The 23,798-nt window shown below is 45.8% G+C and overlaps 1 protein-coding gene across 5 annotated transcripts in view; it reads left to right on the top strand.

Annotated features, from left to right (window-relative positions):
* Rbm47 (RNA binding motif protein 47) overlaps positions 1 to 23,475 on the top strand; it is a 136,547-nt gene extending 113,072 nt beyond the window's left edge. For 4 of the 5 annotated variants that reach the window (XM_057772953.1, XM_057772952.1, XM_057772954.1 and 1 more), the window contains 4 exons: positions 15,177 to 16,336; positions 17,114 to 17,320; positions 19,345 to 19,553; positions 20,864 to 23,475. In XM_057772953.1, coding sequence (XP_057628936.1) covers positions 15,208 to 16,336; positions 17,114 to 17,320; positions 19,345 to 19,553; positions 20,864 to 21,094 — 1,776 coding nt within the window. In that variant the 5' untranslated portion in view covers positions 15,177 to 15,207 and the 3' untranslated portion in view covers positions 21,095 to 23,475. The remainder of the gene's footprint in view (positions 1 to 15,176; positions 16,337 to 17,113; positions 17,321 to 19,344; positions 19,554 to 20,863) is intronic. The other variant, XM_057772956.1, reaches the window with a different exon arrangement.
* Positions 23,476 to 23,798: the final 323 nt, after the last annotated feature.

Raw genomic sequence — 23,798 nt, 5'->3', positions numbered from 1 at the left:
ATGAGTATAAAATGGTGTGTCAAATGGCTTTGATTCTCTCATCCCTAACGATTAATGATGCTCATTTTTTTCATGCATCTGTTGTATCTGAAGAAATGTGTGTTCGAGTCCCCCGTCCATTGCCTGCTGGCTTTGTGGTTCTTTGTGGGTTCTGGGCACTAGTCCTTTACCAGAAGATGATTTGCACATATTTTCTTCCTGCACCGTGGGGCACCTTTTGTTTCTGTTTTTGTTTATGATAAACAAGATTTGATGTTTTTTTTTTCTTTTGCCATCAGTACAGGGGATGGAACCCAGGGCCTTTGCATGCCAGGCAGGTGCTCTGACACTGAGTCACATCGCAGTCGAGTTTTACATGGTTTTTGGTTTTTGTTTTTGTTGATTTTTTTTTTGTTTGTTTGTGGTTATTTTCTTTTTTCCTTCCTTTCTTTATTTATTGGTTGGAGTTTTTTTGTTTTGTTTTGTTTTTTTCGAGACACATTTCTCTGTGTATCCCTGGCTGTCCTAGAACTCAAACTGTTGACCAAACTGGCCTTGAACTCAGAGGCCACCACAGGCATGTGCTATCACAGCACAGCTAAAGTTTTAAAGCCTTTTATTTTATTTATTTATTTATGTGGAGACAGTATCTTGTAGCCCAGGTTGGCCTTGACACCTGATCCTCCTACCTTGGCCTTCCATGCTGGGGTTACAGCAATCTCCCAACTCATCACTATGCCTGACTCAATTTTTTAAACTTTGTTGAAGTTTATCTCTTTCTTCTTTTGCTACCTATGGTTCTATGTCAAGTCCATGAACCTTTCCTTCCATTTTCTTTTTTAGTTTGGTGCCTTAGATTTAGACCTTTGGCCTCTGTTAAATTAGTTTTTGCATATAGTGTAAAATTAGGGCCAGGATTCTTTGTAAATAAGTACTTTTTAATCCCGCCAAATCTCGGGTGACAGCACGCGCCGGCCGGAAGTAAGTTACTCCGATGGCTTTGACATTCGCATTCAACATTTGTCTGCGTTACTTTTCTAGCAGGCTCCTCGCCCCACAGCTCGATGAGAAGAGCTGGGGAAACAGCTCGCACACGTAACTAGCAGTGTTTTGTCTGATGAAATTCCCAGGAAAATCACAGCAGAAGCTGGTAGTATGTGAAGCGTGTTTTGTGCTCAGCTGTGTGTGAGTGGCATGAGGAGATACATTTGACAGCGGAAGGAGCGAGAGAGGACATGGACAGTGTGGCTGGGGTCAGAGAGCTGTCTGCGGACGGCTACACCGTTTGCACAGAAATCAATTGTTCTTCAGGCCCCGTCAGAGAAACTATAAACTAGTCTACCAACAAAACTGTGGGCAAGCTGTGTTTCCAGAAGTTTCCCTGGTCCCATTTTCCTGTGGACAGAACCTATGTGTGCTTCCAGTATAAAACGTGAAGTCCACCTGGCACCTTCCTGGGCAGAATTTTGAGGAGAAAGAAACCCGTGGCTGTGTGCACTGCCCCTCCTAGTATCAAAGGTCCGCAGTGAGCTGCCTGCTCTCTGTGGGGCTTGAGATAACAGCAGAGCTGCGTTTATGCAACCCACAGTTTCAGGCTCCTCTGTTAGAGCAAGATTCAGTTAGACTTTCAACATCGAAACACTTGGCACGGAGAGTCCGTGTCCAAATTCCAAATCAGTTAGTGTTAAATCTGTTAAGGTTGTCTTCGGGACAGGGTTTACCAGGCCCACCCCTCTTCTGGTTTTCACTGGGATTGATTTACAAGGTATAAACTGTTTTGGCCATTGTGGGTTCTCATTCTCACTTTGCCATAAAATGGGGATTTGGAAAAAGAAGAAATCAGTGAGCAAATTGCCTTTTCTGACCCTGGACAGCATAAGATAGCCCATGCTTTCTAAAAATAACTTGTGAGACTAGCATAGTGCTTGTCCCTTGAAAGTCTATTCACATGTGACTCAGAGCACCCAACATGTCCATGTGAGCTTGGGAAGAAATGATTAGCTCAAATCAGGGGTGTTTTTTATCTGTGTGGTAGGCTTTTGGCTGAAATATTAACTCCAGGCACACACAGTGAAAGCAGAGAACTCATGAGTCATGCCGGCAATCAACCCTAACACCTGTTTCTAGAGCCCTGACAAACCACTCATTTCTTAACCATGCAGTGAACCATGTTTTCTGCTTCCTTCCACCCATGTACTAAGTGGATATTTCGTGGTGGTCTTCCTTATTGCTTTACTTTCTAGAACTGTTGATACAGGCAGTTGTCTCAACTTTTACTGCAGACGTAAGTTGTATAGACTGGGAAATGGTTCTCCCCGCCCCTCTCTTCCCTTCCTCCTGTCTGTGACTTTCGTAGCCTCAGAAGTAAGCGAAGCAAGTTGTTTGTTCCAAATAGCATGCTCATCTGACCTTCAGAACTCGTTTGTAGATGAACGGACATTTTAGGTTCTCATAGCCGAGCTCTCCTCCCTTTACTGATCATGACCGTGTGTGACCATACTGGAATAAATTGTTTCAATGAGCACTAAAAGCAAGTAGCCCTCAGACAGCCACAGAGCTCGATTCCCACTTGTTCCTCTGGGTACTAATTAACCAAGGCCATTACAGTTGGAAATCAGAGATAGCAAATGGGAGCCGTGGGGGTGGGGGACGGGACGGGGACGCATGAACGAAAAAAGGCAAGGGCAAATGAGGATGCACGGCGATGGGACGCACGAGAAAGTGGTCGTCCAGCCCACTTCCCTCAGCGTGGCCCCGCGTGTTCGCCCCTGTATGGAAAGAGGGCTGTGTTAGTGACGGAAGCTGACGGTCAGGGGTTTTGTGGTCTCACATACAGGGACATTTGTGAGCTTCTGCGTTGTATGGTTGCTATCAGGTCAACCTGTGAGCTACTGCCAGCGAGGTCCCCCACTATGTGCTAGAGAACTCCCTAGCAGCAGCAATATTCCAAAGAAAGGTCGCTCAGACTCCATTCCGGAACATTCCAGCTTTTTGTCTTTCACGAGAACATTTACTTCCCTGTTTTCCTTTCTGCAGAGACTCTAGTTGTGGTGTCCTATATACAGTGATGGCATTTGAAAATGGATTTATTTTATGTTTTTAGATTTATTTTATGTGCTTGAATGTTTTGCCTGCATGTATGTATGGGCAGCGTGTGTGTCTGGTGCCCGTGGAGGTCATGAGGTTGTTGGGTCTCCTAGAACTGAAGATGTGAATGGCTTTGTGACCCCATGTGGGTGCTGGGAACCAAACCTGGGTCCTCTGTAAGAGCAGCAAGTGTTCTTATTCTCTGTGCCGTCTCTCAAAAATGTTTTAATGCTTTAAATGCATTTATTTTATTATTTAATATTTGGGAGTGTTTTACCTGAATGTATTTATGTGTACCGTATGCATGCCTAGTACCCGTGGAGGTCAGAAGAGGGCTTCGAAACCTTTGGAACTGGAGTTACAGAGTTGTGGGTGCTGGGAAATTGAACCTGAGTCCTCTATAAGAGCAACATCTGCCCTTAACTGCTGAACCATGTCTCCAGCTCAATGGAATCTTTTTAACTTCAAAAATACCTCACACTCAGCTTAAACACATTTTTTTTGAGAATTTCACATATACCTACTGTAATTACATTATCTCTACCCACGCCTCCTCGCTTCAAACTCCTTCCATGACCCCTCCTACTTCCTCTCAAATTTATGACCTCCTCATTATTTATTCTAATTACACACATACGAGACATACTGAGTCCATGCAGCGTCCTTCAATGTACATGGGTCTGACCACTTGGGATTGGATAAGCTATTGGAGTTACTTTGTCCCTGAAAAAAGCTAATTGATTGCCTAGAGCTCCTCTTCTGGGGCAGGACCTCGTGAAACGTCCCCCGCCCACGCTGGCAGGTCAACTGGTGTTTTCATCACGTAGGTCTTGCTTAGGCAGCCATATGGTTGAGATTTCACGAGTGCAGCTTCCCTGGTGTGCCGAGAAGGTGCTGTCCAGCAGCAAGCATTCTTGCCCTGTGGCGCTCAGTATCTTTCTTCCCCAACTTGCAGTTCTCTCAGCATTAATGTGTAAGGATTGTGTCGTGGCATCCTGGGTCTAGCCCCATCATCACTTATTCTCTGTATTTTGGCCAGTGATAGATCTCTGTATGTGTCTCCATCTGCTGCAATTTAAAAAAAAAAAAAAAAAAACAAAAACCTTCATTTACACACACACACAAAAAGTCCTTGGTTTATTCCCCTTCTTGTGGGGAGTTCTTGGAAATTCTTTCACTGGGACTCTTGCCTTAAAGTCACTGAAATGCTAGGGCATCCACCTTAAGCAGGATCTATGTCACCCCTGCTCCAATGGGAGCAGGTCTTATTTCACAGTTGGAACGGCAGTGACCAATGTTAACCAAACAGCCAGGACACACCCAACACTGGGCTAATGTTTGACGGTGTCGATCCCCTCCAGAGCTTTCGTTTCAGTTGGCCATGTTTCTTACCAAGAGACCCGTGAGATTCTTATAAACTACTATTTCACATAGATCGTCACAAGGTCATACTAGGACATGCTCCAGGGAGCATGTGCTCATAGACCATAGAACTGTAACAGTATTCCATGTTTTCACTGTGTAGCTTTGGGTAGTTCAGAGTGGGAAGACAGAGTGCTGTTGACACACACCCTCAGAGCAACTTCACTTTATATTTGGGGAAGTGCTTTTCCTACATCTCTTGAAAGATTAATTTTAAAAACATAAAAAATATTCATCTTTTTCTTATGTGTGTGGTCTTTCTTTTAAATACGTTTTAATACACCAGTTTTTAATTTTTTAAAAAGACATCCAAGTCTGTTGCTTTCAGACTGTCTGGTTTTATCTTAAATGTAAATTGACATTACTGCCAGAAGTTAAGCATCTTTACTAAATTATAATCCCCAATTTAGTTGTGTCTCTCCGTGGTAAGGTGTTTGCCTGCCGTGTTTAAGAACCTGGGTTCTACCCCTAACATCATGACTTTTCGCTAAGCTTATGATGACCCTTATATTTCATAACTTCTTTAGTTAATATTATTATCAGCATTTCATGGTGAAACTCCCACCTGGGCTGGGGGAGTACTGAGTGACTTTGTGTTTGTTTCCCAAGGATGGAGCAAGGTTGGGAAGGCATATAACTCGGGGTCTAGGTGTACAGACACCCCACACTACTAGGTGTGCAGCCCGTACCCCATTATGAAAGTTAGGTTGTATGGGTTCCATTTAAGTTAGACGGTCAGTGGCGTCTGTGTCCCAGTACTCAGGAAGTAGAAGAAAGCAGATCAGGAGTTCAAGCCCACTCTTGGTTTCTGTTAAATTGAATCCCTGGTTATTGGAAATCCATTGCTGCTGAAGTAATAAGCCAATCAAACCGGATTAATAAATCCAGGTTTATTCTGTGCAAAGCATTTCTGCGTGGCCCCCCGGTAAGTTGAGAAGATTACATGGTGCAGTGACCACCGCTGCATGCCCAAGCACCTAGCACAGCCAGTACACAGCGTGTACCTAATGAGGTTGACTTTAGTACCAACGAGCTGACTGTGGTCCAAGACCACATTTTCAGTGAATGTTCATAGTTTGCCTTAAAAGACGTGACTCTTCCGTGAGAATTGTTATGTCATTAAAGAAGCCAGTGGGGAATTTTGAGAATGCCCCAAGTCTTGGAAACTATGCTGCCAGCTGTTCTCAGGTGTACTGAAAGCAGTTGTTCTCAATTTAAATGAGACACTGCGATAGCTTGGCAGGCCATTCACCCGATTTCAGAAGTCTCATTTGTGGTCCGTCGGCCTGTGGTGACAAAGTAGCCAGACCACAAAATGTGACAGTAGTGTTTGATGGTATTTGTTGCACTTGAAAAATAAAATTGATAGCATTTCAGCCACATTATTAAATAAGTAATGCACTATCACAGATATTGACCTATCCCCTTGAATAACACTGCACATGTCTTGGGCTTAGCAGCCTTGAAAATAAGAGCCAGATCAAGGGTACCATGGTTGGCCTGGTCAGGTTGTACATGCCTGTAATCCTAGCTACTCAAGAGGTAGAGGCAGGGAGGTCAGTGAGTTCTAGGCCAGCTTGGACTAGGACCCTCTGTAGTCTCAAGAGGGATTTGGAGGTGGGTGAGTGGGGAAGAGTTCAAAAGAAAGAAAGAAAGAAAGACACCAGACTTAGGTTGAGGGTAGACAGCATGAAATAACAACTTCTGCTGGTTATGTCCATAGCCGCAGCAGCTTCGAGGTAGATCCAGCTTCTGCCAGTTACAGCCACACAGCTGCAGCTGCTCCAAGGTAGATCCGACGGCACTTCTCCACAGAGAGCAGCTCCGCACATTCCCTACCCCACAAATTTTCAGTGTCTGAAGACACTTCAGGTTGTCACGACATTGTAGGGGCATGTGTTTGTGCATCTCGTGGGTAGAGGGCAGAATGTTGCCAAGCGTCCAACAATGCCAAGCGTGTCCCCTCACAACAGCTGAAATGTAGGTTCAAATTCCTACATTAAATGATACCTCGGGTCCCTGTGCAGCCGAGTCTGGGACTCTGTGAAATGGGACCACATGTGTGGAAAGAAAAAAGAAATGACAACTCCACGTCTCTGCAAGTGACACCATCTGATAGAAACCGTGGCAGCAGCTTTCTCTCTTCTGGCGCCTGCCTGCCAGTCAGACTTGCTGTGCTGCCAAATCTCTCAATGGTTCGGATCTGTAGAGCTGAAATAAGGAGGAAATGATAAGCCCCTCCGATTGTTCGCTGGTGTGGTCTATAGCCCTGGAGGCTCATGTGCACTGCGCGACTGTTTGTTCGTGTTTTCAGCATCGCCCAGTGAACTTGCTAAGAATAAGTGTCAAGTGTGTGATGCCTGTAAAGAAGCCCGGATGATAGATTCCTAGCAGAGTGTGCTGTCAAAGTCCCCCTACTCTGCTCCTTCTGGCAAGTGGCTTCACCCCTGGGAACCCACAGCAAATGCCTCCTTTTCAGGACCGTGTTGATAGAAGCGCCTGGGAAAACTGAGCCTCTTGGCTCTGCTTCTGTTTATCAAGCACAGCTTTTCACTGAATGATGTCTTTTGCCATAACAAAGCCTGTACCAGCATCAATATGGCCGAGCCCTGGGATGCGAGTTCTCCCTCAGTCAGGGGCAACCAGAGGTAGAGACCCAGCATGTCAGCATGCCGTGGGCTCCTGTCTCTTCATCCTTTAGGATCCTTGCAGCAAGGAGGCTCAGAAAGAAGTTTCTTTTTTTTTTTTTCTGTGTGCAAGCAGGTGTGGGGGATGTGGGATGAGCCTGTCCCCCACTTATTGTTTGGGCCCCTAGGTAAATTCCTTGACCGTGGCCACGTTTTGAGTGGAGCTCTTCTTGATTTTTAAGTCTTAGGATTGACAGACGTGGGACAGGACAGACAGAGTGGGAGTGGCCTCCCCGCTGTTTACTCGAGTGGGTGGTAGTGACTTGGCACTGAGCAAAAGCCTGGATGCCACATGTTAGAAGCCTTCTGCAGAAGCTAATCTTCCTTTCCTGGTTTCCTCCCTCTTTCTCACACAGAGTCTCTGTAAGCTGTGGGGTTATTTACAGCGTTAGTGACAAAGCTCTTCCTAAAATTTGAATTCTGGCTTAAAATGACTCCCCCCACCTCTTCTCTTGTCTCTCTTTCCCTCCCAGCCCATACGGTGTCTGCCCTCACACACACACACACACACACACACACACACACCATCTCTGTCATCCAAGTCGACTCTCAACTCTTACCTTCCTTCAGCCTCTTGGGTGCTGGCCTTGTAGGTATGAACCACTCAATAGTGGTTCCAGTCTTAAAAACAACAATAGCAGTTGCTAACCTTCCTGACGTGTTGTGAGTCAGGCTTCTTCAAATGTCACCGAATCCTCTCAGCTTCTGTGTAAGTCACCTCAGCGGTGAGTATGAGACTGGAAGTCAGAACTCATGGGACAGGTCTGGGAAGTGACACACACGTGATTCGAACTCATAGAAACTACACATTTGTAGTTTAAACTTCTCCCCAACACACACACACACACACACCCCTCAGAGAAAGTACAACTACACACAGACCTCACAGAAGGGACACATTCAGAGTTTAACTCCCCCCAACACACACACACACACACACACAGCTTACAGAGCTTTGAACCAAAGTTAACTGTTAGTCCAAGTAATTCTAGAACAAAATCATAGTTGACCGTAAAGACTGGGTTTTGAACCCTAGAAATATTTCTAAGTATATTAGCAACCTTTGCTGGATCAGTTAGAAGCTAAAATCTGAGTGAAAGATATTCTGAACTGCACTAAAAATATAATTCAAATCTTTAAAGATTTCCACTGTGAGTTTCCCTTGTAAGTACAATTGTGACCTAGGCAAAAATTCTAACGGAATCCAGAATAATGATAGCTTAATTGGAAAGTATCTTGTCATGCAGTTGCAGATGCCAAGCTGAGCGAATGGATTCCTTCAGATATTCTGCCATGCACACTAGATGCTGGCAGCCCCCAGAGAGACGTAATGTGTCTTCAGCATGAGCAAAGGGAGCATGTGTTGGGAGGGTTCTGCCTCCCCAGGAATCTGGGGATGCCTGGACCGTTTGCATCCAGGGTGGCAAGTCTCTTCAGGTTCTTTCTGGAACAGCCTTGGCAAAGTGCACTAGGGTTAGGTGAGAAACAGATTTACACTGAGATGCCTGGGCCACATCATCAGTGGAGAATGCCACAGCCGGCCAGCTTACCTGTGACGAATGGCACCTGGGAGGCTGACACACCAGTCTCCACTGGAACTCCCAGGCTAGGCTTCTCACATTGACCGGTTTAAAACTGGTTCTAGGAATCTGTTGCTTGCTTTCCTGTAAACACCGGAATCTTACACAGGGCCAGCATTCTTGTCTCACGTTCAAGTTCAGTTTTTTTGTGGTGACATTCCTCGATCTCCCCCCACACACACTTTTTGAGTCTCTGCCCTAGGAGCCCCTCACAAACCATTTCATTGAATCCTTGCCCTATCATGCCCAATAATTTGGGGCACCCATAGTGTGAGCTCTGAACCAGGCTGACACCATTACTGATGTTCATTACCTGAGACTCTACTTACTTGCTCTGTGTCTTCGTTTCTTTGTCCATAAGGTAGGGACCCTAATAATACCCCCTGTAGACAGGAGGGCTGGAGTGAGATATTCTACATCCATATCCACAGAGCACAGCACTCTGTCTGCTACACAGTAGGGTGTGAAGATGAGTCTGTGAGCTCTCAGAGTCTACAGGGTCTCCCCCGCAGCTCACCACCGGAGGAGCCAGAATGGGCCTTGCTCACTCTGACTCCTTTTATTTAGTGTGCTCTGAAGCCTGAGTTGCTCTACCTGGGCCTGAAAAACAGTTTCCTGCCATGTAAATGAAGCTGAGAAAGTCTATGCTATTTATCTCGAATCTGGACTCTAGATGTTTGGTTTACTCATAGCCGAGAGTCAGCTTCTGCAGTCTGTTATTGCGTCCGTACCTCTGCCGTAAGCGGGGATCTTGCCATCATTGAATATTCAGTACTTGTCTCAGTGTGTGCTATCATGTACTCCTATTCTTCCCTTCTAAAGAGAATATTCTAGGCTATTTTTGTCATTTTGTTTGTAGCCAGGCTAGTCTAGAAGGAGTGACCCTCTCCCTCAGCCTCCACCACCCGGCCCACCGGCCCAATGCTAATTTTTAATTTCTCTCTTTTTTAAATGGATTATATTTGTTTGCTTGCTTATTTGTTTGTGTATGTTTGTGTCTGTGGGAGTAGATGTGCACATACATGTGCACAGGCCAGGAAGCGGTGTGGGCTCTGCAGAGCTGGAGTTACAGATGCTTACAGGACAGCCAACTCACACGGCTGTGCCACAGGCACCATTAACCATTAAAGCCATCTCCTCACCATCTCCCCCTCCCCTTTCTTCTTCTTCTTCTTCTTCTTCTTCTTCTTCTTCTTCTTCTTCTTCTTCTTCTTCTTCTTCTTCTTCTTCTTCTTCTTCTTCTTTTTTTTTTTTTTTTTTTTGGATTTTTCGAGACAGGGTTTCTCCGTAGCTTTTTGGTTCCTGGCCTCGAACTCACAGAGATCCGCCTGTCTCTGCCTCCCGAGTGCTGGGATTAAAGGCGTGTGCCACCACCACCCGGCCCCTTTCTTCTTCTAATCCCCCTCATGTACCCAGCCCTCCTTGTTCACCCTCAGATTCATGACTAATTTTTAAAAGCAAAATTCGAAGGTGTCTGGGCATTGTCCTTGAGGACTGTAACCTTATTAGAAGCAATTTGTTAAGAATGTTAAAGTCTGACCCTTTTGAAGCAGTTCCTGGTCAGTAAGCGTGAGTGCAAAGTACCTTAGACTTCAGCTTCCTTGTGGCTAAGTGTAATCAGCTAGCTAAGGTGAGTTCCTTGAGGACAAGGCCCACCTGCAGCTAGCACAGGATGAACCAGTAGAGGTTGCCCAAAATACAAGGCATGGATGGATGGATGGATGGATGGATGAGTGGATGGATGAGTGGATGGATGAGTGGATGGATGGGTGGGTAGGTGAGTGGATGGATGGATAAATGGGTGGATGGATGGATGGATGGATAGATAGGTGGGTGGTATATGGATTTGGACCCCAGCACCCACACAAAAAGCTGGACATGGCAATGCACTGGCTGCAATCTCAATGCTAGGGGTTGGGGCTTAGAGGGCAGAGAATGGTGGCTCCCTGAAATTTACTGGCCAGCCGGTCTAGTGAAATCAGTAAGCAATCTTGCCTCAAAAATAAGGTGCCAAGCAGCTGAGGAACATATCCAACTTTAAGCTCTGGCTTCTACACGCCACCCCCGACACGCATACACACAGATACAGAAAGTCACTATGTAAGAGTTTCACCTGCCCACACACATACACACAAACACGAACAGAAAGATACAGAAAGTCGATGTGTTAGAATCTTCACAGAGGTCTTGAAATTAATCCATTATCAACCTGGGAAGGAGAGAGAGCGAAAGTTAATGGACTTAGCCAGTCAAATCTTCATGATTTAGCTTGGCGACGTCACTACACGCTGACACTTTCACATCTATGTGTAGTGATTGGCTCTGCACCCAAACCAGGAACTGGGCTAGAGAGCGAGCATAATAGGCTTTGTGGGCCATGCTGCCTGTAACCCAACTATTCAGCTCCTTAACTCCACCATGGCCATCATCCATGGTCCTTTCTTCCCCGACCCCATGTTAAGGATATGGCTTTATAAATAGGGTTTTATCTCAAACAAATGGCAGACAGTATTTGGTCCGCAGCTGGAATTTGCTGAGCCCCATCTAAAGCATTTACAGTTGCTTTAAGTTCAATCTGCTATTGGGTTTGGAGAGAAAAAGTCATTTTTAGGGCATTAAGTAAGTGATTACCTTTTATTATGTCTAAACTTTTGGCCTCAAATTTACAAACCAGTATCGCATATAACTTATTTACCTGTGGCGTGAAGCTAGAGAGAGCAGAGCCTGTAGACTATAAGATTTTCATAAATGTGCTAAACTGCCCCAGTATCTCATTAACTTATTGTTTGCAATGCTGAGGATCAAACCCAAGACCTCATGCGTGCTAAGCAAGTATACCTTTTTGAAAGGTCTAATGTTTGGGAAAGCTGGAGAAATGGCTCAGTGCTTAGGAGGGCTTATTGCTATTGTAAGGATCTGAGCTCAGTTCACAGCACACACATCAGGTGTCTCACAACCACCTGTAACTCCAGCTCCACGGGATCTGATACCCTCCCTGTTCTGGCCTCCATAAGCACCTGCATGCACACACACACACGTACATACACACAGGCACATACATACACACAAAAATAAAGAAGAAATACATTTAAAAGGCCTATCATTTTTAAGGGCCTTTATCAGAATCCCAATTTTGTTGTCTTTTGTTTTTCTTTTTCGTCTCTGATATATTTGCCTTTTTTAAAGGGCATGTGTGTACTAAGGCATAAGTTCCACTTTTGTGACCATCCACCAGTTCCATGTTGTCTGTATTGTAGCACATGGAATCTCCCTCTTGATCATGCCTATGCTTGTATGTGTATTTGGCATCCTCCATTGCAGGTCACAGATTTTAAATGGTCCCCTAAACTACATGTGCTCACCTTCCATTCGGAAGGAGAGAGATCTTCACATTGAGATTAGAGGAACCAATGTATCATTCGAAATGTACACTAAAAAAAAATCTTTACGGTAAGGAGCTTTTGTCAAGCTAACTTATGAGCATTGAAGCACAAAGGAAACAAGATAAACAAATAGAAGGAAGACCTATCCAAAGATACATTTTAAATTCTTTATGACATTTATTTGTGTAGGTAGGGGAGCGGGCATGTGTGTAGAGGTTAGGGGACAACGTGCAAGGTTTGGTCCTCTCCACCCTATAAGCCCCAGGGCTCAAACTCAGGTCATGATGGTGGCAAGTGCCCTTACCCACTGAACCATCTCACCAGGCCCTCAAAGGTATTTTTTTACAATATAGGAATTTTTAATTTTAAAAATACTTTTAAAATATGGGGGAAAATGCATCTTAAAAATTACTAAAATTCAAATAAAAATTGATCTGAGCAGTGTTCACCAGAATTTGAATCAAAGGTAATATCGCATTTCTTGAACTATTACAGTGTTCTGGGCATAGAGCAGAGTTCCTTATTCAAGATGGGTATGGTGTGGTGCATGCTTGTGTAATCTCAGCACTGAGGAGGCTGAGGCAGGAGGATTATGAGTTCAAAGCCTTGCCGGGCAGCAAGTGGGAGTGTCTACACTAGTTACTTTACTGTTTCTGTGATAAGATAACATTACCAAAGCAACTTGGAAAAAAATGTATTTGGGCTTACGGTTTATATTGACCTCAAACCTACAGTCCTGTTGCCATGTGTGTACTGGAATTACAGATGTATGATGTCATACTTAGCTTTCTTTCTTCTTTTTTTAATTTGTGTTGCTGGGTATTGTGTGGGGCCCCTCTCACCTGCCAGTCAAGCACTGTCCAATGTCCTGTCCATCCTCAGCCACTTTGATCATTCTTGAATTTTTCTGAATAATCTCGTGCACAGGTCATAGTTCAACATTTTAAAAATAAACAGTGTTCCTGGTTCTAGTTGAATGATGAAACCTTAGGCTATCACTAAAGTGACATTTTTACAAAGCATGAGAATGTGTGGGAATGTTTCTAAACAGGAAGCGGCAAAGAGAAAGAAGCCATGTCTCAGACACTAGCCCGCAAGATAGGAAAACGGTGGGGAAGTTCTATGGTGACTGTCATTAGGGGGGCACTCAGCCGTGACTCTTGTTTCTTTTTTTGTTATTATTTTTTGTGTATGGGTATTTTGCCTGCATGTATGTCTGTTTACCATGTGCATGCCTGATGCCCACGGAGGTCAGAGGAGGGTTTTAAATCTCCTAGAACAGGAGCTACAGACAGTTGTGAGCCACCATGTGGGTGCTGAGAATCAAATCTGGATCCTTTCGAAGAGTTGTCAGTGCTTTTAACTGCTGAGTCATCCCTCCAACCAGTTCTTAATTTTCCTATAGAATTCATTTGTCCAATAATGAAATAAATTTTGCTGTTTGATAAGTTTATTCTGAGTCGGTGGTGGTGACACATGCCTTTAATCTTTAATCCCAGCCCTTGGGAAGCAGAGGCCAGCTGACCTCCTGGAGTTGGAGGCCAGCCTCGTCTACAAAGTGAGTTCCAGGACAGCCAGGGCTACATCACCTTTTCATTACACGAGTATTGTGTGTAACTTTTAATGGCATCATTACTCTGTGCTCTCTGAATGAAGGCAGACACCATTCAGACCCATGGCTACTTAATTTAAAGAAAAACTTTAATTTAGTTTCTTATGCCCTATTTAAGCTCCATTAGTCCCAGGTGGCCAGTGACATCATCTCCTCCAAACTGTATTGAGTCAGGTGTGGTAACTTTTACCTCTATTCCCAGACCTTAGGAGGTTGTGAGTTCAAGACCACTAAGCTACTTATGGAGACTTGGTCTTTAAACAGAACATATAAAACCAAAAGTTGGGCTTGGTTGATGGCCCACATCTATAACCCCAGCATTCAGGAGCCTGGGGTAGAATTGCCATGAGATCCTAACCAGCCTAGGCTAGAGAATAAGTTCCAGGTCACCTAGGGCTAGTGTGAGCGAGACCCTGCCTAAAGAAATAAATTTTGTTTTGCACAGCACAGTTCTGAAGAAAGATGGAATCTGGAGCCAAATACCCAGGTTCCTGTGTGAACTGGGGCAGTTCACACAACTTCAGCCTCTCTTTCCCCCAAGCAAGTCGAAATGAAGTCAGCGACTGTGGCCGAAGGCTGGGAAGGCGAGCTAAGAGCAGAGATGACAATTCTTAGCCAGGGCTGTCTTTCCCCATAGAAACATTGCCTCGCAGCTTCCTGAGTGAACATGACTCTCTATGAACTGAGCCCCAATCTGCGAATGGTTCATACCAAGATTTTGCCAGAATATTGTAAAAATCGGACTCATTACTAGGCCAGCTCCTCAGCAGTGGAAACATCCCATTTCCTGTTAAAAACTCCAGAAACCCTGTCTCGAAAAAACAAACAAACAAAAAAAACAAAACAAAACAAAAAAACCCCAGTAAGTAACCACCGTGTAGGAAAACATCTCCTTGAAGTTTACTCTAATAATTACATTGCTCTAGCTCTGGAGACATAGCTCAGTGGTAGATTGCTTGCCTAGCTCACACCAGGCCCTAGGTCGCCTCCCCAACAACTCCCGAGCCACCATGGGGGGGGGGGGGGGCAATTATGTCATCCAGTTTCTATTGGTGCAGTGAAAAGGTCTGCCTTTGAGAAAATAAATAAAAAGTCTGTGACCACCAAAGAAATAAGTGAAGTTTGCAGAGTGACCTAGAGAAATGGAATCCGAGTTGACAGTGCAGGGGTTAGACGAAAGTCACTGCTTGCTGCGAGAGCTAAGATTTTCCCCCTAAGACGACAGCAGGCGCTCACAGCTTGACTGTTTTAAGACCACCTGCATTTCCACAGCGGCCTCTTCCATCTAATAATCTCAATTCAGCACGCAATGACCTGCCTGTTCACAAGCATGCCTTGCCAAAGAGTGTGAGCAGAAACCGAGGAGAGCTCAGGACCAAGTCTTTGCCGGGTTTCCCACTCACACTCCTCCCTTCTCTTTCCGTAGGTTACCGCCAGCCGTGGATGCCTTTGACAGTATGACCGCAGAGGATTCCACCACAGCCATGAACAGCGATCCCACAGTTGGGTCCTCGGCCAAGGTGCCAGAGGGCGTGGCGGGCGCGCCCAATGAGGCTGCACTGTTGGCCCTGATGGAGCGCACCGGCTACAGCATGGTACAGGAGAATGGGCAGCGCAAGTATGGTGGACCTCCGCCCGGCTGGGAGGGTCCACATCCCCAGCGAGGCTGCGAGGTCTTCGTGGGGAAGATCCCGCGTGATGTGTATGAAGATGAGCTGGTACCTGTGTTTGAGACCGTAGGCCGCATCTATGAACTGCGCCTCATGATGGATTTCGACGGCAAGAACCGCGGCTATGCCTTCGTCATGTATTGCCACAAGAATGAGGCCAAGCGAGCTGTTCGTGAGCTCAACAACTACGAGATCCGCCCGGGCCGCCTGCTAGGAGTGTGTTGCAGCGTAGACAACTGCCGCCTCTTCATCGGTGGCATCCCCAAGATGAAGAAGCGTGGGGAGATCCTGGAAGAGATCGCCAAGGTCACCGAAGGCGTGCTCAACGTGATCGTCTACGCCAGTGCCGCAGACAAGATGAAAAACCGAGGCTTCGCCTTCGTGGAGTACGAGAGCCATCGCGCTGCAGCGATGGCCCGCCGCAAGCTCATGCCAGGTCGCATCCAGCTGTGGGGCCACCAGATCGCCGTGGATTGGGCCGAGCCCGAGATCGATGTGGACGAGGATGTGATGCAGACAGTGAAGATCCTCTACGTGCGCAACCTCATGATCGAGACCACCGAGGAGACCATCAAGAGGAGCTTTGGCCAGTTCAACCCAGGCTGCGTGGAACGGGTTAAGAAGATCCGCGACTATGCCTTCGTGCACTTCACTAGCCGTGAGGACGCTGTGCATGCCATGAACAACCTCAACGGCACAGAGCTGGAGGGCTCCTGCTTGGAGGTCACGCTGGCCAAGCCTGTGGACAAGGAGCAGTACTCCCGCTACCAGAAGGCGGCCAAGGGCGGTGGTGGCACAGCCGAGGTGGTAGCCCAGCAGCCCAGCTACGTGTATTCCTGTGACCCCTACACATTGGCCTACTATGGCTACCCCTACAACGCGCTCATCGGGCCCAACAGGGACTACTTCGTGAAAAGTTAGTGGAGACTCTTTTCTTGAGGGCCCCCGGGTGTCCAGCCCCCATAGGCACAGGTGTCAGATTGAGCATGGCTGCAAATACTAGGCCCTACCCATTTAGGTTGAGGTTCTAAATGCTGGCTCGCAGTCACTATTGTATTGAAACATGTCTCTGGTTGGGCAGTCAAATCTTTGGGATACTTTGCCCCTTGCTATGGCTTAACCCATATGGAGCAGCAGGTCTGCCTATCCCTTGGGGTTTAAGTAAATTCTGCTCCTGAGCCCCGGCATAGTGGTGGCAGGTGGTGATGCCAGCCTTCTAAAGGGGGAGGCAAGAGGATGCCTGGTTTTGAGGCTTCCTGGGCTACTGCTTCTGAAGTTAAATCTTAGGGTATTGGTTGGCGAAGCCGTAGTTCCTTAAGATCGTTCAGGATAGAAGACCAAGCATGACACTAGAAGACATAACAGGTCCAGGGACCCACTATCAGTTCTCTGGGTCTGAATTAATATCCCCTGCCTTTTTCCTTACGCACTAAACAAGGAAGAGAGGCAGGCACAATCCCTTTCCAGATCTGTTTTCCCCTCTATCACTGAAGTTAAAGTTGTAATCCTGGAAACTTACCTTGCCCTAAGCAGGCAGATTAGAATGGCAAAGTAGGCAGAAGTAGAATGTCAGGAGCGTCTTATTAGTCCGTTTAGGCCAGAGTTGTGGCCACCTGCCACTTAGACCAAGGGCAGGCCAGAGGCCCTGACCGTCACTGCTGCCGGCTCATCCTTCTTTGTGTTGTATTATAAGCAGGCAGCATAAGAGGCCGAGGCCGAGGTGCGGCTGGAAACAGAGCCCCAGGGCCCAGGGGTTCCTACCTCGGAGGATATTCTGCTGGCCGTGGTATATATAGCCGATATCATGAAGGCAAAGGCAAACAGCAAGAGAAAGGATATGAACTTGTGCCAAATTTGGAAATCTCTACTGTCAACCCAGTTGCCATTAAACCCGGCGCAGGTCAGTATAAACCAGGGCAAACGCATCATTTGGCCCTAAACCCCCCACCCTCTCTTTGACGTGAGTCCTGGCTCTTGAATCCATCTGCAAAAAGAAGATCCGCATGTCATGGCCCCACCTCCCACACCCTGACCCCCTAGAATTTAGGGGACTGGTCTAGTTTGGGCCACATTCACATTAGGCTGTCGGGGAGTTTGCACACAGGTGTTAGCTGCCAGTCGTCTGGCTATTTCTCTGTCTGTGACCAAGCGGGCAGACGTGAGGAAAGGGTGGAAGGGAATGGAGCTCCCGCTTCTTCTGTCGCCTAGAACCCAACTCTTCCTTGTGAGAACATAAGCACTGAGCTGCGTGTCGTCTGTGCTTCAGCCACCAAAAAGCAGAGGGCACGGGTATTACCAGTTCTCAGAGAAAATAGGAACTTCTTTTCCAGAGCAAATAGTGCCAGGTTTCCTGGATGGTCTGACAGGCGCCAGCATTCTCGGACAAGGCAGAGGTGAAGGGTTTTACAACTGGAACTCTAGATTTAGAGTAGAGATGCTCAATCCGTTGAGTCAGGGACCATGACCTTTGTTTTTACTACCAGGCCTCACAAAGTTATTTTACCAGCATTTGGTGGCTCCTTGGTCACCCACTATGAGGAAGGATAAGCTTTAACTGTTTTAGTGAGTTTGGCAGACGCATGGTACGCAGAATTTCCACGCCCTAACCTCTGAGTCTGTGGAGAGTTTTCCATGGATAAGCAGAGTAATGTTCTCCCTGGCCTATTGGCCTCACTGGGGTAGGAGGGAGAGCTTTTGAGGGTTGCCTGCTCCTTTCCTAACTGCTCATTTCTTTCCTAGCTGAGAGGCAAGGAATTGGTGTGTTTGGAACACGGGCTTAACGTGTTGAAGGAATTCTGTGGTAACTGGGGAAATAGCCCTGCCATCTTTACAATATAGTGGCTTCTGGCATTGGAATGCCTTAGAAATGTCATTGGCACCAAACAGTCTTTAGCCATGTGAAGTCCTGTGTCCAGGGGTAGAGAGTTCTGCAGGCTGGCAGCCAGAACAACGCAGTTATTCCGTACAGCCCCCACATGGCTTCAACCAGTAGCCCTAGCTGTACGGAATCATTTGAAGGTACATCTTTGTCCTTCTGACAGATACCAGGGCAAGCTAACATATTTGGGCCCAGGACTGGTGGAAGATTTGGTTGGGATGGCAGGTAAAGATATTTGGTTAAGATTTTAGATTGTTTTTTATTAAATGGCCAAGCCATTGTTTATCTTATGGCCGTTCTGTCTCCTTACCTTTGATCGTATCCATCTTAGTAGAATAAACAAGCCTACACTTGGAGAGAAAACAGAAATGAAAGGATTCTTTGTGTGTACGTTTCATGGTCCTGCTTACTCTTTCAGCACACACACAGCATGCACATACACAAGCTCTCTCAAATCGGGGCTAGCATCTCTTCCTTTTGATCTCTTGATACCGCACATTGACATTCAGTAACTCTGTCTGTTTGAATCTCTGCTGGAAGCCGTTCCTTTGGACTCTACTCACAGAAATTATTTGAGTTGGCAGGTTCCAGCAAAAAGCCAATTACCCACTGCTTCACCACTATAAATGGATTATTAGCACACTGGAGATTTTTCCGTTTCTGACTCAAAGCCCCTCCAACTGGATCCATGTAACTAATGTGAGATAAAAGGTGGGGAGAATGTACTCCCATCTCCAAGCTGTCAGGATGAGACCTTCGCTCAACCTGCTTCTTGAAACACTGTGAAAAGGGCAAAGGGCTTGTGTGGTGGTGAGTAGCCTAGGAGAGAGTAAGCAGGCTGCACGCTCACACGTGTTAGAAAACAGCAGTGTAGAAGCCTCACTCTAACGCTCCCTGCATGATGATCTGCGGGTGCCGAGCCAGGCCAATGTGCAGCACAGAGCTGCATGACTATGAACCTGGGCCTTCAAAAACTACCAGCAAGCGAAGGCTCTTCCTCTGTGATCGTGAGTGATGAGCCTGTCTTCTTCCTGCTTCTCCTGCAGTGGCCATCCCTGCCATCGGTGCCCAGTACTCCATGTTCCAGGCAGCCCCAGCCCCTAAGATAATTGAAGATGGCAAGATCCATACAATGGAACACATGATCAGCCCCATTGCTGTGCAACCTGACCCCGCCACTGCCGCCGCTGCGGCCGCCGCTGCCGCTGCCCATGCTGCTGTCATTCCTGCGGTATCCACACCGCCACCTTTCCAGGTAGAGTTCTTGCCGTGGCCACTGTCATTTATATATGGAGCCTCTCTCAATCATAGACTTATTAGTATTCAACACTGAGAATATACTCTGTGCAATGATATTTTTTAAAAAGTTAATGTGAAATAACAGGAAAGAAATTGGTTATCTCTACAAAGATTTTTTTTAAAGTTTATTATTTAAAAAAGTACATATGTAGAGCCGGGCGGTGGTGGCGCACGCCTTTAATCCCAGCACTTGGGAGGCAGAGGCAGGTGAATCTCTGTGAGTTCGAGACCAGCCTGGTCTACAAGAGCTAGTTCCAGGACAGGCTCCAAAGCCACAGAGAAACCCTGTCTCGAAAAACCAAAAAAAAAAAAAAAAGTACATATGTAGATATGTATTTCTATATATACATATATAGATATGTACATATACACAGTGTACATATATATGTGCATGTGTATGAGCCATATATATATATATATATATATATATATATATATATATATCAGCAGATAAAGGTGCTTTTTTCCAAACCCGATGGCCTGACCCCAGGACCCACATGATGGAAGGAGGGAGACCCCTCGACCAGTGCCCTGTGGTGCACAACTTACCCCTCCATGCACATATTATGCACAAAATATATCTATATGGATATCTAATTCATGATGGTGTTTGTTTATGTTTATTTTGGTTTTTCAAGGCAGGATTTTTCTGTGTTTAGCCCTGGGTTTCCTGGAATTCACAGAGATCCACCTGCCTCTGCCTCCCGAGTGCCGGAATTAACAGTGTGCGCCACCACCACCCAGCCTGGTGTATTGCACTTTTAAACAGGAGGGACAGCCCTAGACGGGTTAGAATTAGTGATCTTAAGGTAGATAGATTCACAGCCTCGCCATTACCTGTCTTTGTGAGCTGGCAGAATGCAAGGTCCAGTAAAAGATCCCAGCGTAAGACAACTCTGGGATCTTCTACAACCTCCCCCTGTGACACAGGTTTGAACCCATCAAGCCCCTCAAAGATGACATTTTGTTCTGTGTAATCTCTTTCTCCTTCAGCAAATGTTACCCTTCTTTTCTGCCTCCCTGCATAGACCTCTTCTGTCCCTTCCCGCTGGGGGGCTCATCTTCTCTCCCATCCCCTGGGGTGTTCATCTTCTCTCTCTCCTCCCTGGGGTATTCGTCTTCTCCCTCACTCCCTGGGGTGTTCATCTTCTCCCTCACTCCCTGGGGTACTCATCTCCCCCCCACACCGAATGCTCATTGTTCGAGGATTTGATAAACCTGCACATGCGCTCAGGAAGGATTTTTTTTTCTCTCCCTCTCTCTCAGGGCCGCCCAATAACTCCTGTGTACACCGTGGCACCAAATGTTCAGAGAATTCCCACCGCCGGCATCTACGGGGCCAGCTACGTTCCCTTCGCTGCTCCTGCCACTGCCACCATCGCCACGCTACAGAAGAACGCTGCGGCCGCCGTGTACGGGGGCTACGCCGGCTACATACCTCAGGCCTTCCCCGCTGCTCTCCAGGTGCCCATCCACGACGTCTACCAGACTTACTGAGACCAGGGACCAGAGCCAAGGCAAGCAAGCCACCAGACACCGCTGAAGGAACACTTTATTATTTATGAAGAAAGAACGTGTCGAATTGGCACACGTGCGAAACCTGCAAGTGAAGAATGTTAGCGATTATCACACTGAAATATTTTATATCCATGAAGTTTTCACTTTCTTTTTTTTAAAGACTTTTCAACTTAGCAGGCCCGCGTTCGTTCATACATTTCTAAGAGACTTGCAACGCCTCACGCCTTAATACCATCTTTTAAGATTTGTACGCCCTACTGCATTTGTACAGAGGTTTGGTTTTGTTTTTTAAGGATATATTTTCAGTATGAAGGTTATTTTCTTAACTTCTGCACTCCAGAGATTTCTATTTTGTAGAACCTTTCAAAATATATCAGCTATATATATATATTAAAATAAAGAAGCACATCCGAGCATCTAGGGAACTATTTTAAAAACTATATTCAATATTTAAAGATACAAACTGTAGTGCTTTGAAATGCTACACAAACCTTATTTTTAAAGGTGATACTGGAAAGTGCAGTTTCTAAAGGAGTGGAAATCTCTGCTGTATTTCCGCTGGCATTAAGGGTTGACGATATTGCCATGGTTTCTCACCATGGTTTCTGTTTTGGGGGTTGTTTTGTTTTGTTCTGTTTTATTAACAATCTGTCTTTAAGTCAACATGGAAAAGACTCGTCACACCCAGGGTCTCAACACTGGAAAGCTCTCCCCTGCCCTTGGGCTCTCTCCCTGTGTATTCATCAATGTGCCTTCTTCCCCGCCCCCTTCTCCCCTCCTTCCTATCTCTTTGAAGTCTGGCATAGCTAAGAAAAATGGATAATTCTGATAGAGAAGACAGCTGATGCCTTTTATACTTCTTCCTGGGATTTTGTCGGGGTCTTTTATTATTATTATTATTAGTTTGTTTGGGGGGTATCGCCTTCTTTATGCATTTTCAGTAGCAGAATGCATGGAAGTGCACGATTTTGCCATGTTTTTCTTAAGGCATAGCTGTTTAAATTGTTCAGTATGGGACTTTTAACTTCCTAATGCTTTCATTTTTGGAGTCCGAGTTTTTGGAGGCCAAGAATGTATAAGATTATAGACAAGACCTTCAAGATTTGCCAACAGGAAGTTGCGCTTCTTGTGTCTCTTGCAGAGTGTCTGTCATCATCAGGAAGGTTGGAAGCATTTGTTGAACAAGGCTTCCCTCAGGCACTCTGCGTCTGGTAGATGAACACGGGGCATACACATCCAGGAGGGGGAGCGACCTGTAGGAGTTAAAGGGGCGTTTGTGATAACTTCTGACGCTTGCTTGTAGTCATTTTGTGTTGCCAAAGCTCATGGTGTGTAGTGTGATGCAAACGCAGCTGTTTTATCTCAATATTATTAAAAGTGTTGTTTTTTTTTTTTAGGGAGTAAAAACACAGATGCAGTGTTTTGTGCCTGTTTAAAGGCTTCTCTTTCACAGAGTGAATGTAAAATACAGGAAAATGCTAATATCGTCATCTGCTTCATGAATTACATCAATGTGCATTTTTTAAAAAGGCTCAGTCAGGACCGTGAGGCGTGCAATAAGGTGCACCATAAGGTACAGTTGTATTTTATGTCATAACAGAGTCCATCAAATCTTCCCACCAGCGTTGGCTAATGGGCTTAACTCTTATTTGTAGATTGGTCCTAGGATCATGCCCTTAGCCAATGCTCCTAGATAGCTGTTTAATTGTTTTCTCTTCTTTTAAATTAAGAGATCCCCGAATGTCTTCTTTTTCCCCTTCTCTTGAAGAGATGAATTTTTATATATAAGGATATTTATTTAACTGTTCTATTAAATTGTCCAGTGCCTGCTGAGGCCTTTAAGCATTCCTCTCCATCCTGGTTGAACCGCATAAACTAGCTCTGCGATGTTCTGAGTTGCACCCGCACGGACGGGGTGGGATGAACGCCTACATTAAAGGCAACTCATATCAGGCCCTCCTCCCTCGACTGTGTGAGAGAAGTGCCAAGGACAGCCACAGAGGTCCTCAGGTGAAACACTGTCCCCATGCTCTTGCTGTATTTTACAAGTGCCGGGAAAACTACTATCATAGTAATAATAAAAGGAAACAATGCACTATCTTAACGTGGCAACTACCCTAAGAACAAGCGGCAGTGGTGCCAGTTAAGCTTCAGCGGCCCTGCTGTCTGTGGTCTCACCTACGCCTACCGTTTCACAACCATTTCATGTACACTACTGAGGTAAGTTTATAACTTGAAATGTGAACTTTTTTTTTTAGGATTAAGAACAAACTAATATAAATGTTTTTAAGAGTTTTAAAGTTGTAGACATGCCACTAGTTTAGTTTGTAGCTTCGTATTTGTAAAAGCTTTTTAGACCTCGCTGCATTTACAGAGTACATTCTTAAAATGGATGTGGTAAATAAAGCTTTCTTTAAAGCAGTCTCCAGACTTTCTTTCCTTTAATTTTTTTTTTTTTCAACAATGAAGGGATTGACAAATTCAGTATTTCCAGTTGGGGAAGCTCACAACTGCCTGCCACTCCAACTCTGGGGGATAAGGCACTGGCTTTGAGCTCAGAGAACCACCTGTCTCTGCCTCCCAAGCGCTGGGATCTAAGGCACATGCCATCACCACCTGGCTTGTTTTGTTATTTATCTATTTACTTTTCTTTTGTGTGCATTGAATTTTTTCTGCATGTATG

This window comes from Chionomys nivalis, chromosome 6 (assembly GCF_950005125.1).
Source record: "Chionomys nivalis chromosome 6, mChiNiv1.1, whole genome shotgun sequence".
NCBI classification, from domain to species: Eukaryota; Metazoa; Chordata; class Mammalia; order Rodentia; family Cricetidae; genus Chionomys; species Chionomys nivalis.
The sequence above is the reverse complement of the archived record's forward strand: the minus strand, read 5'-3'. Positions and strand labels throughout refer to the sequence as shown.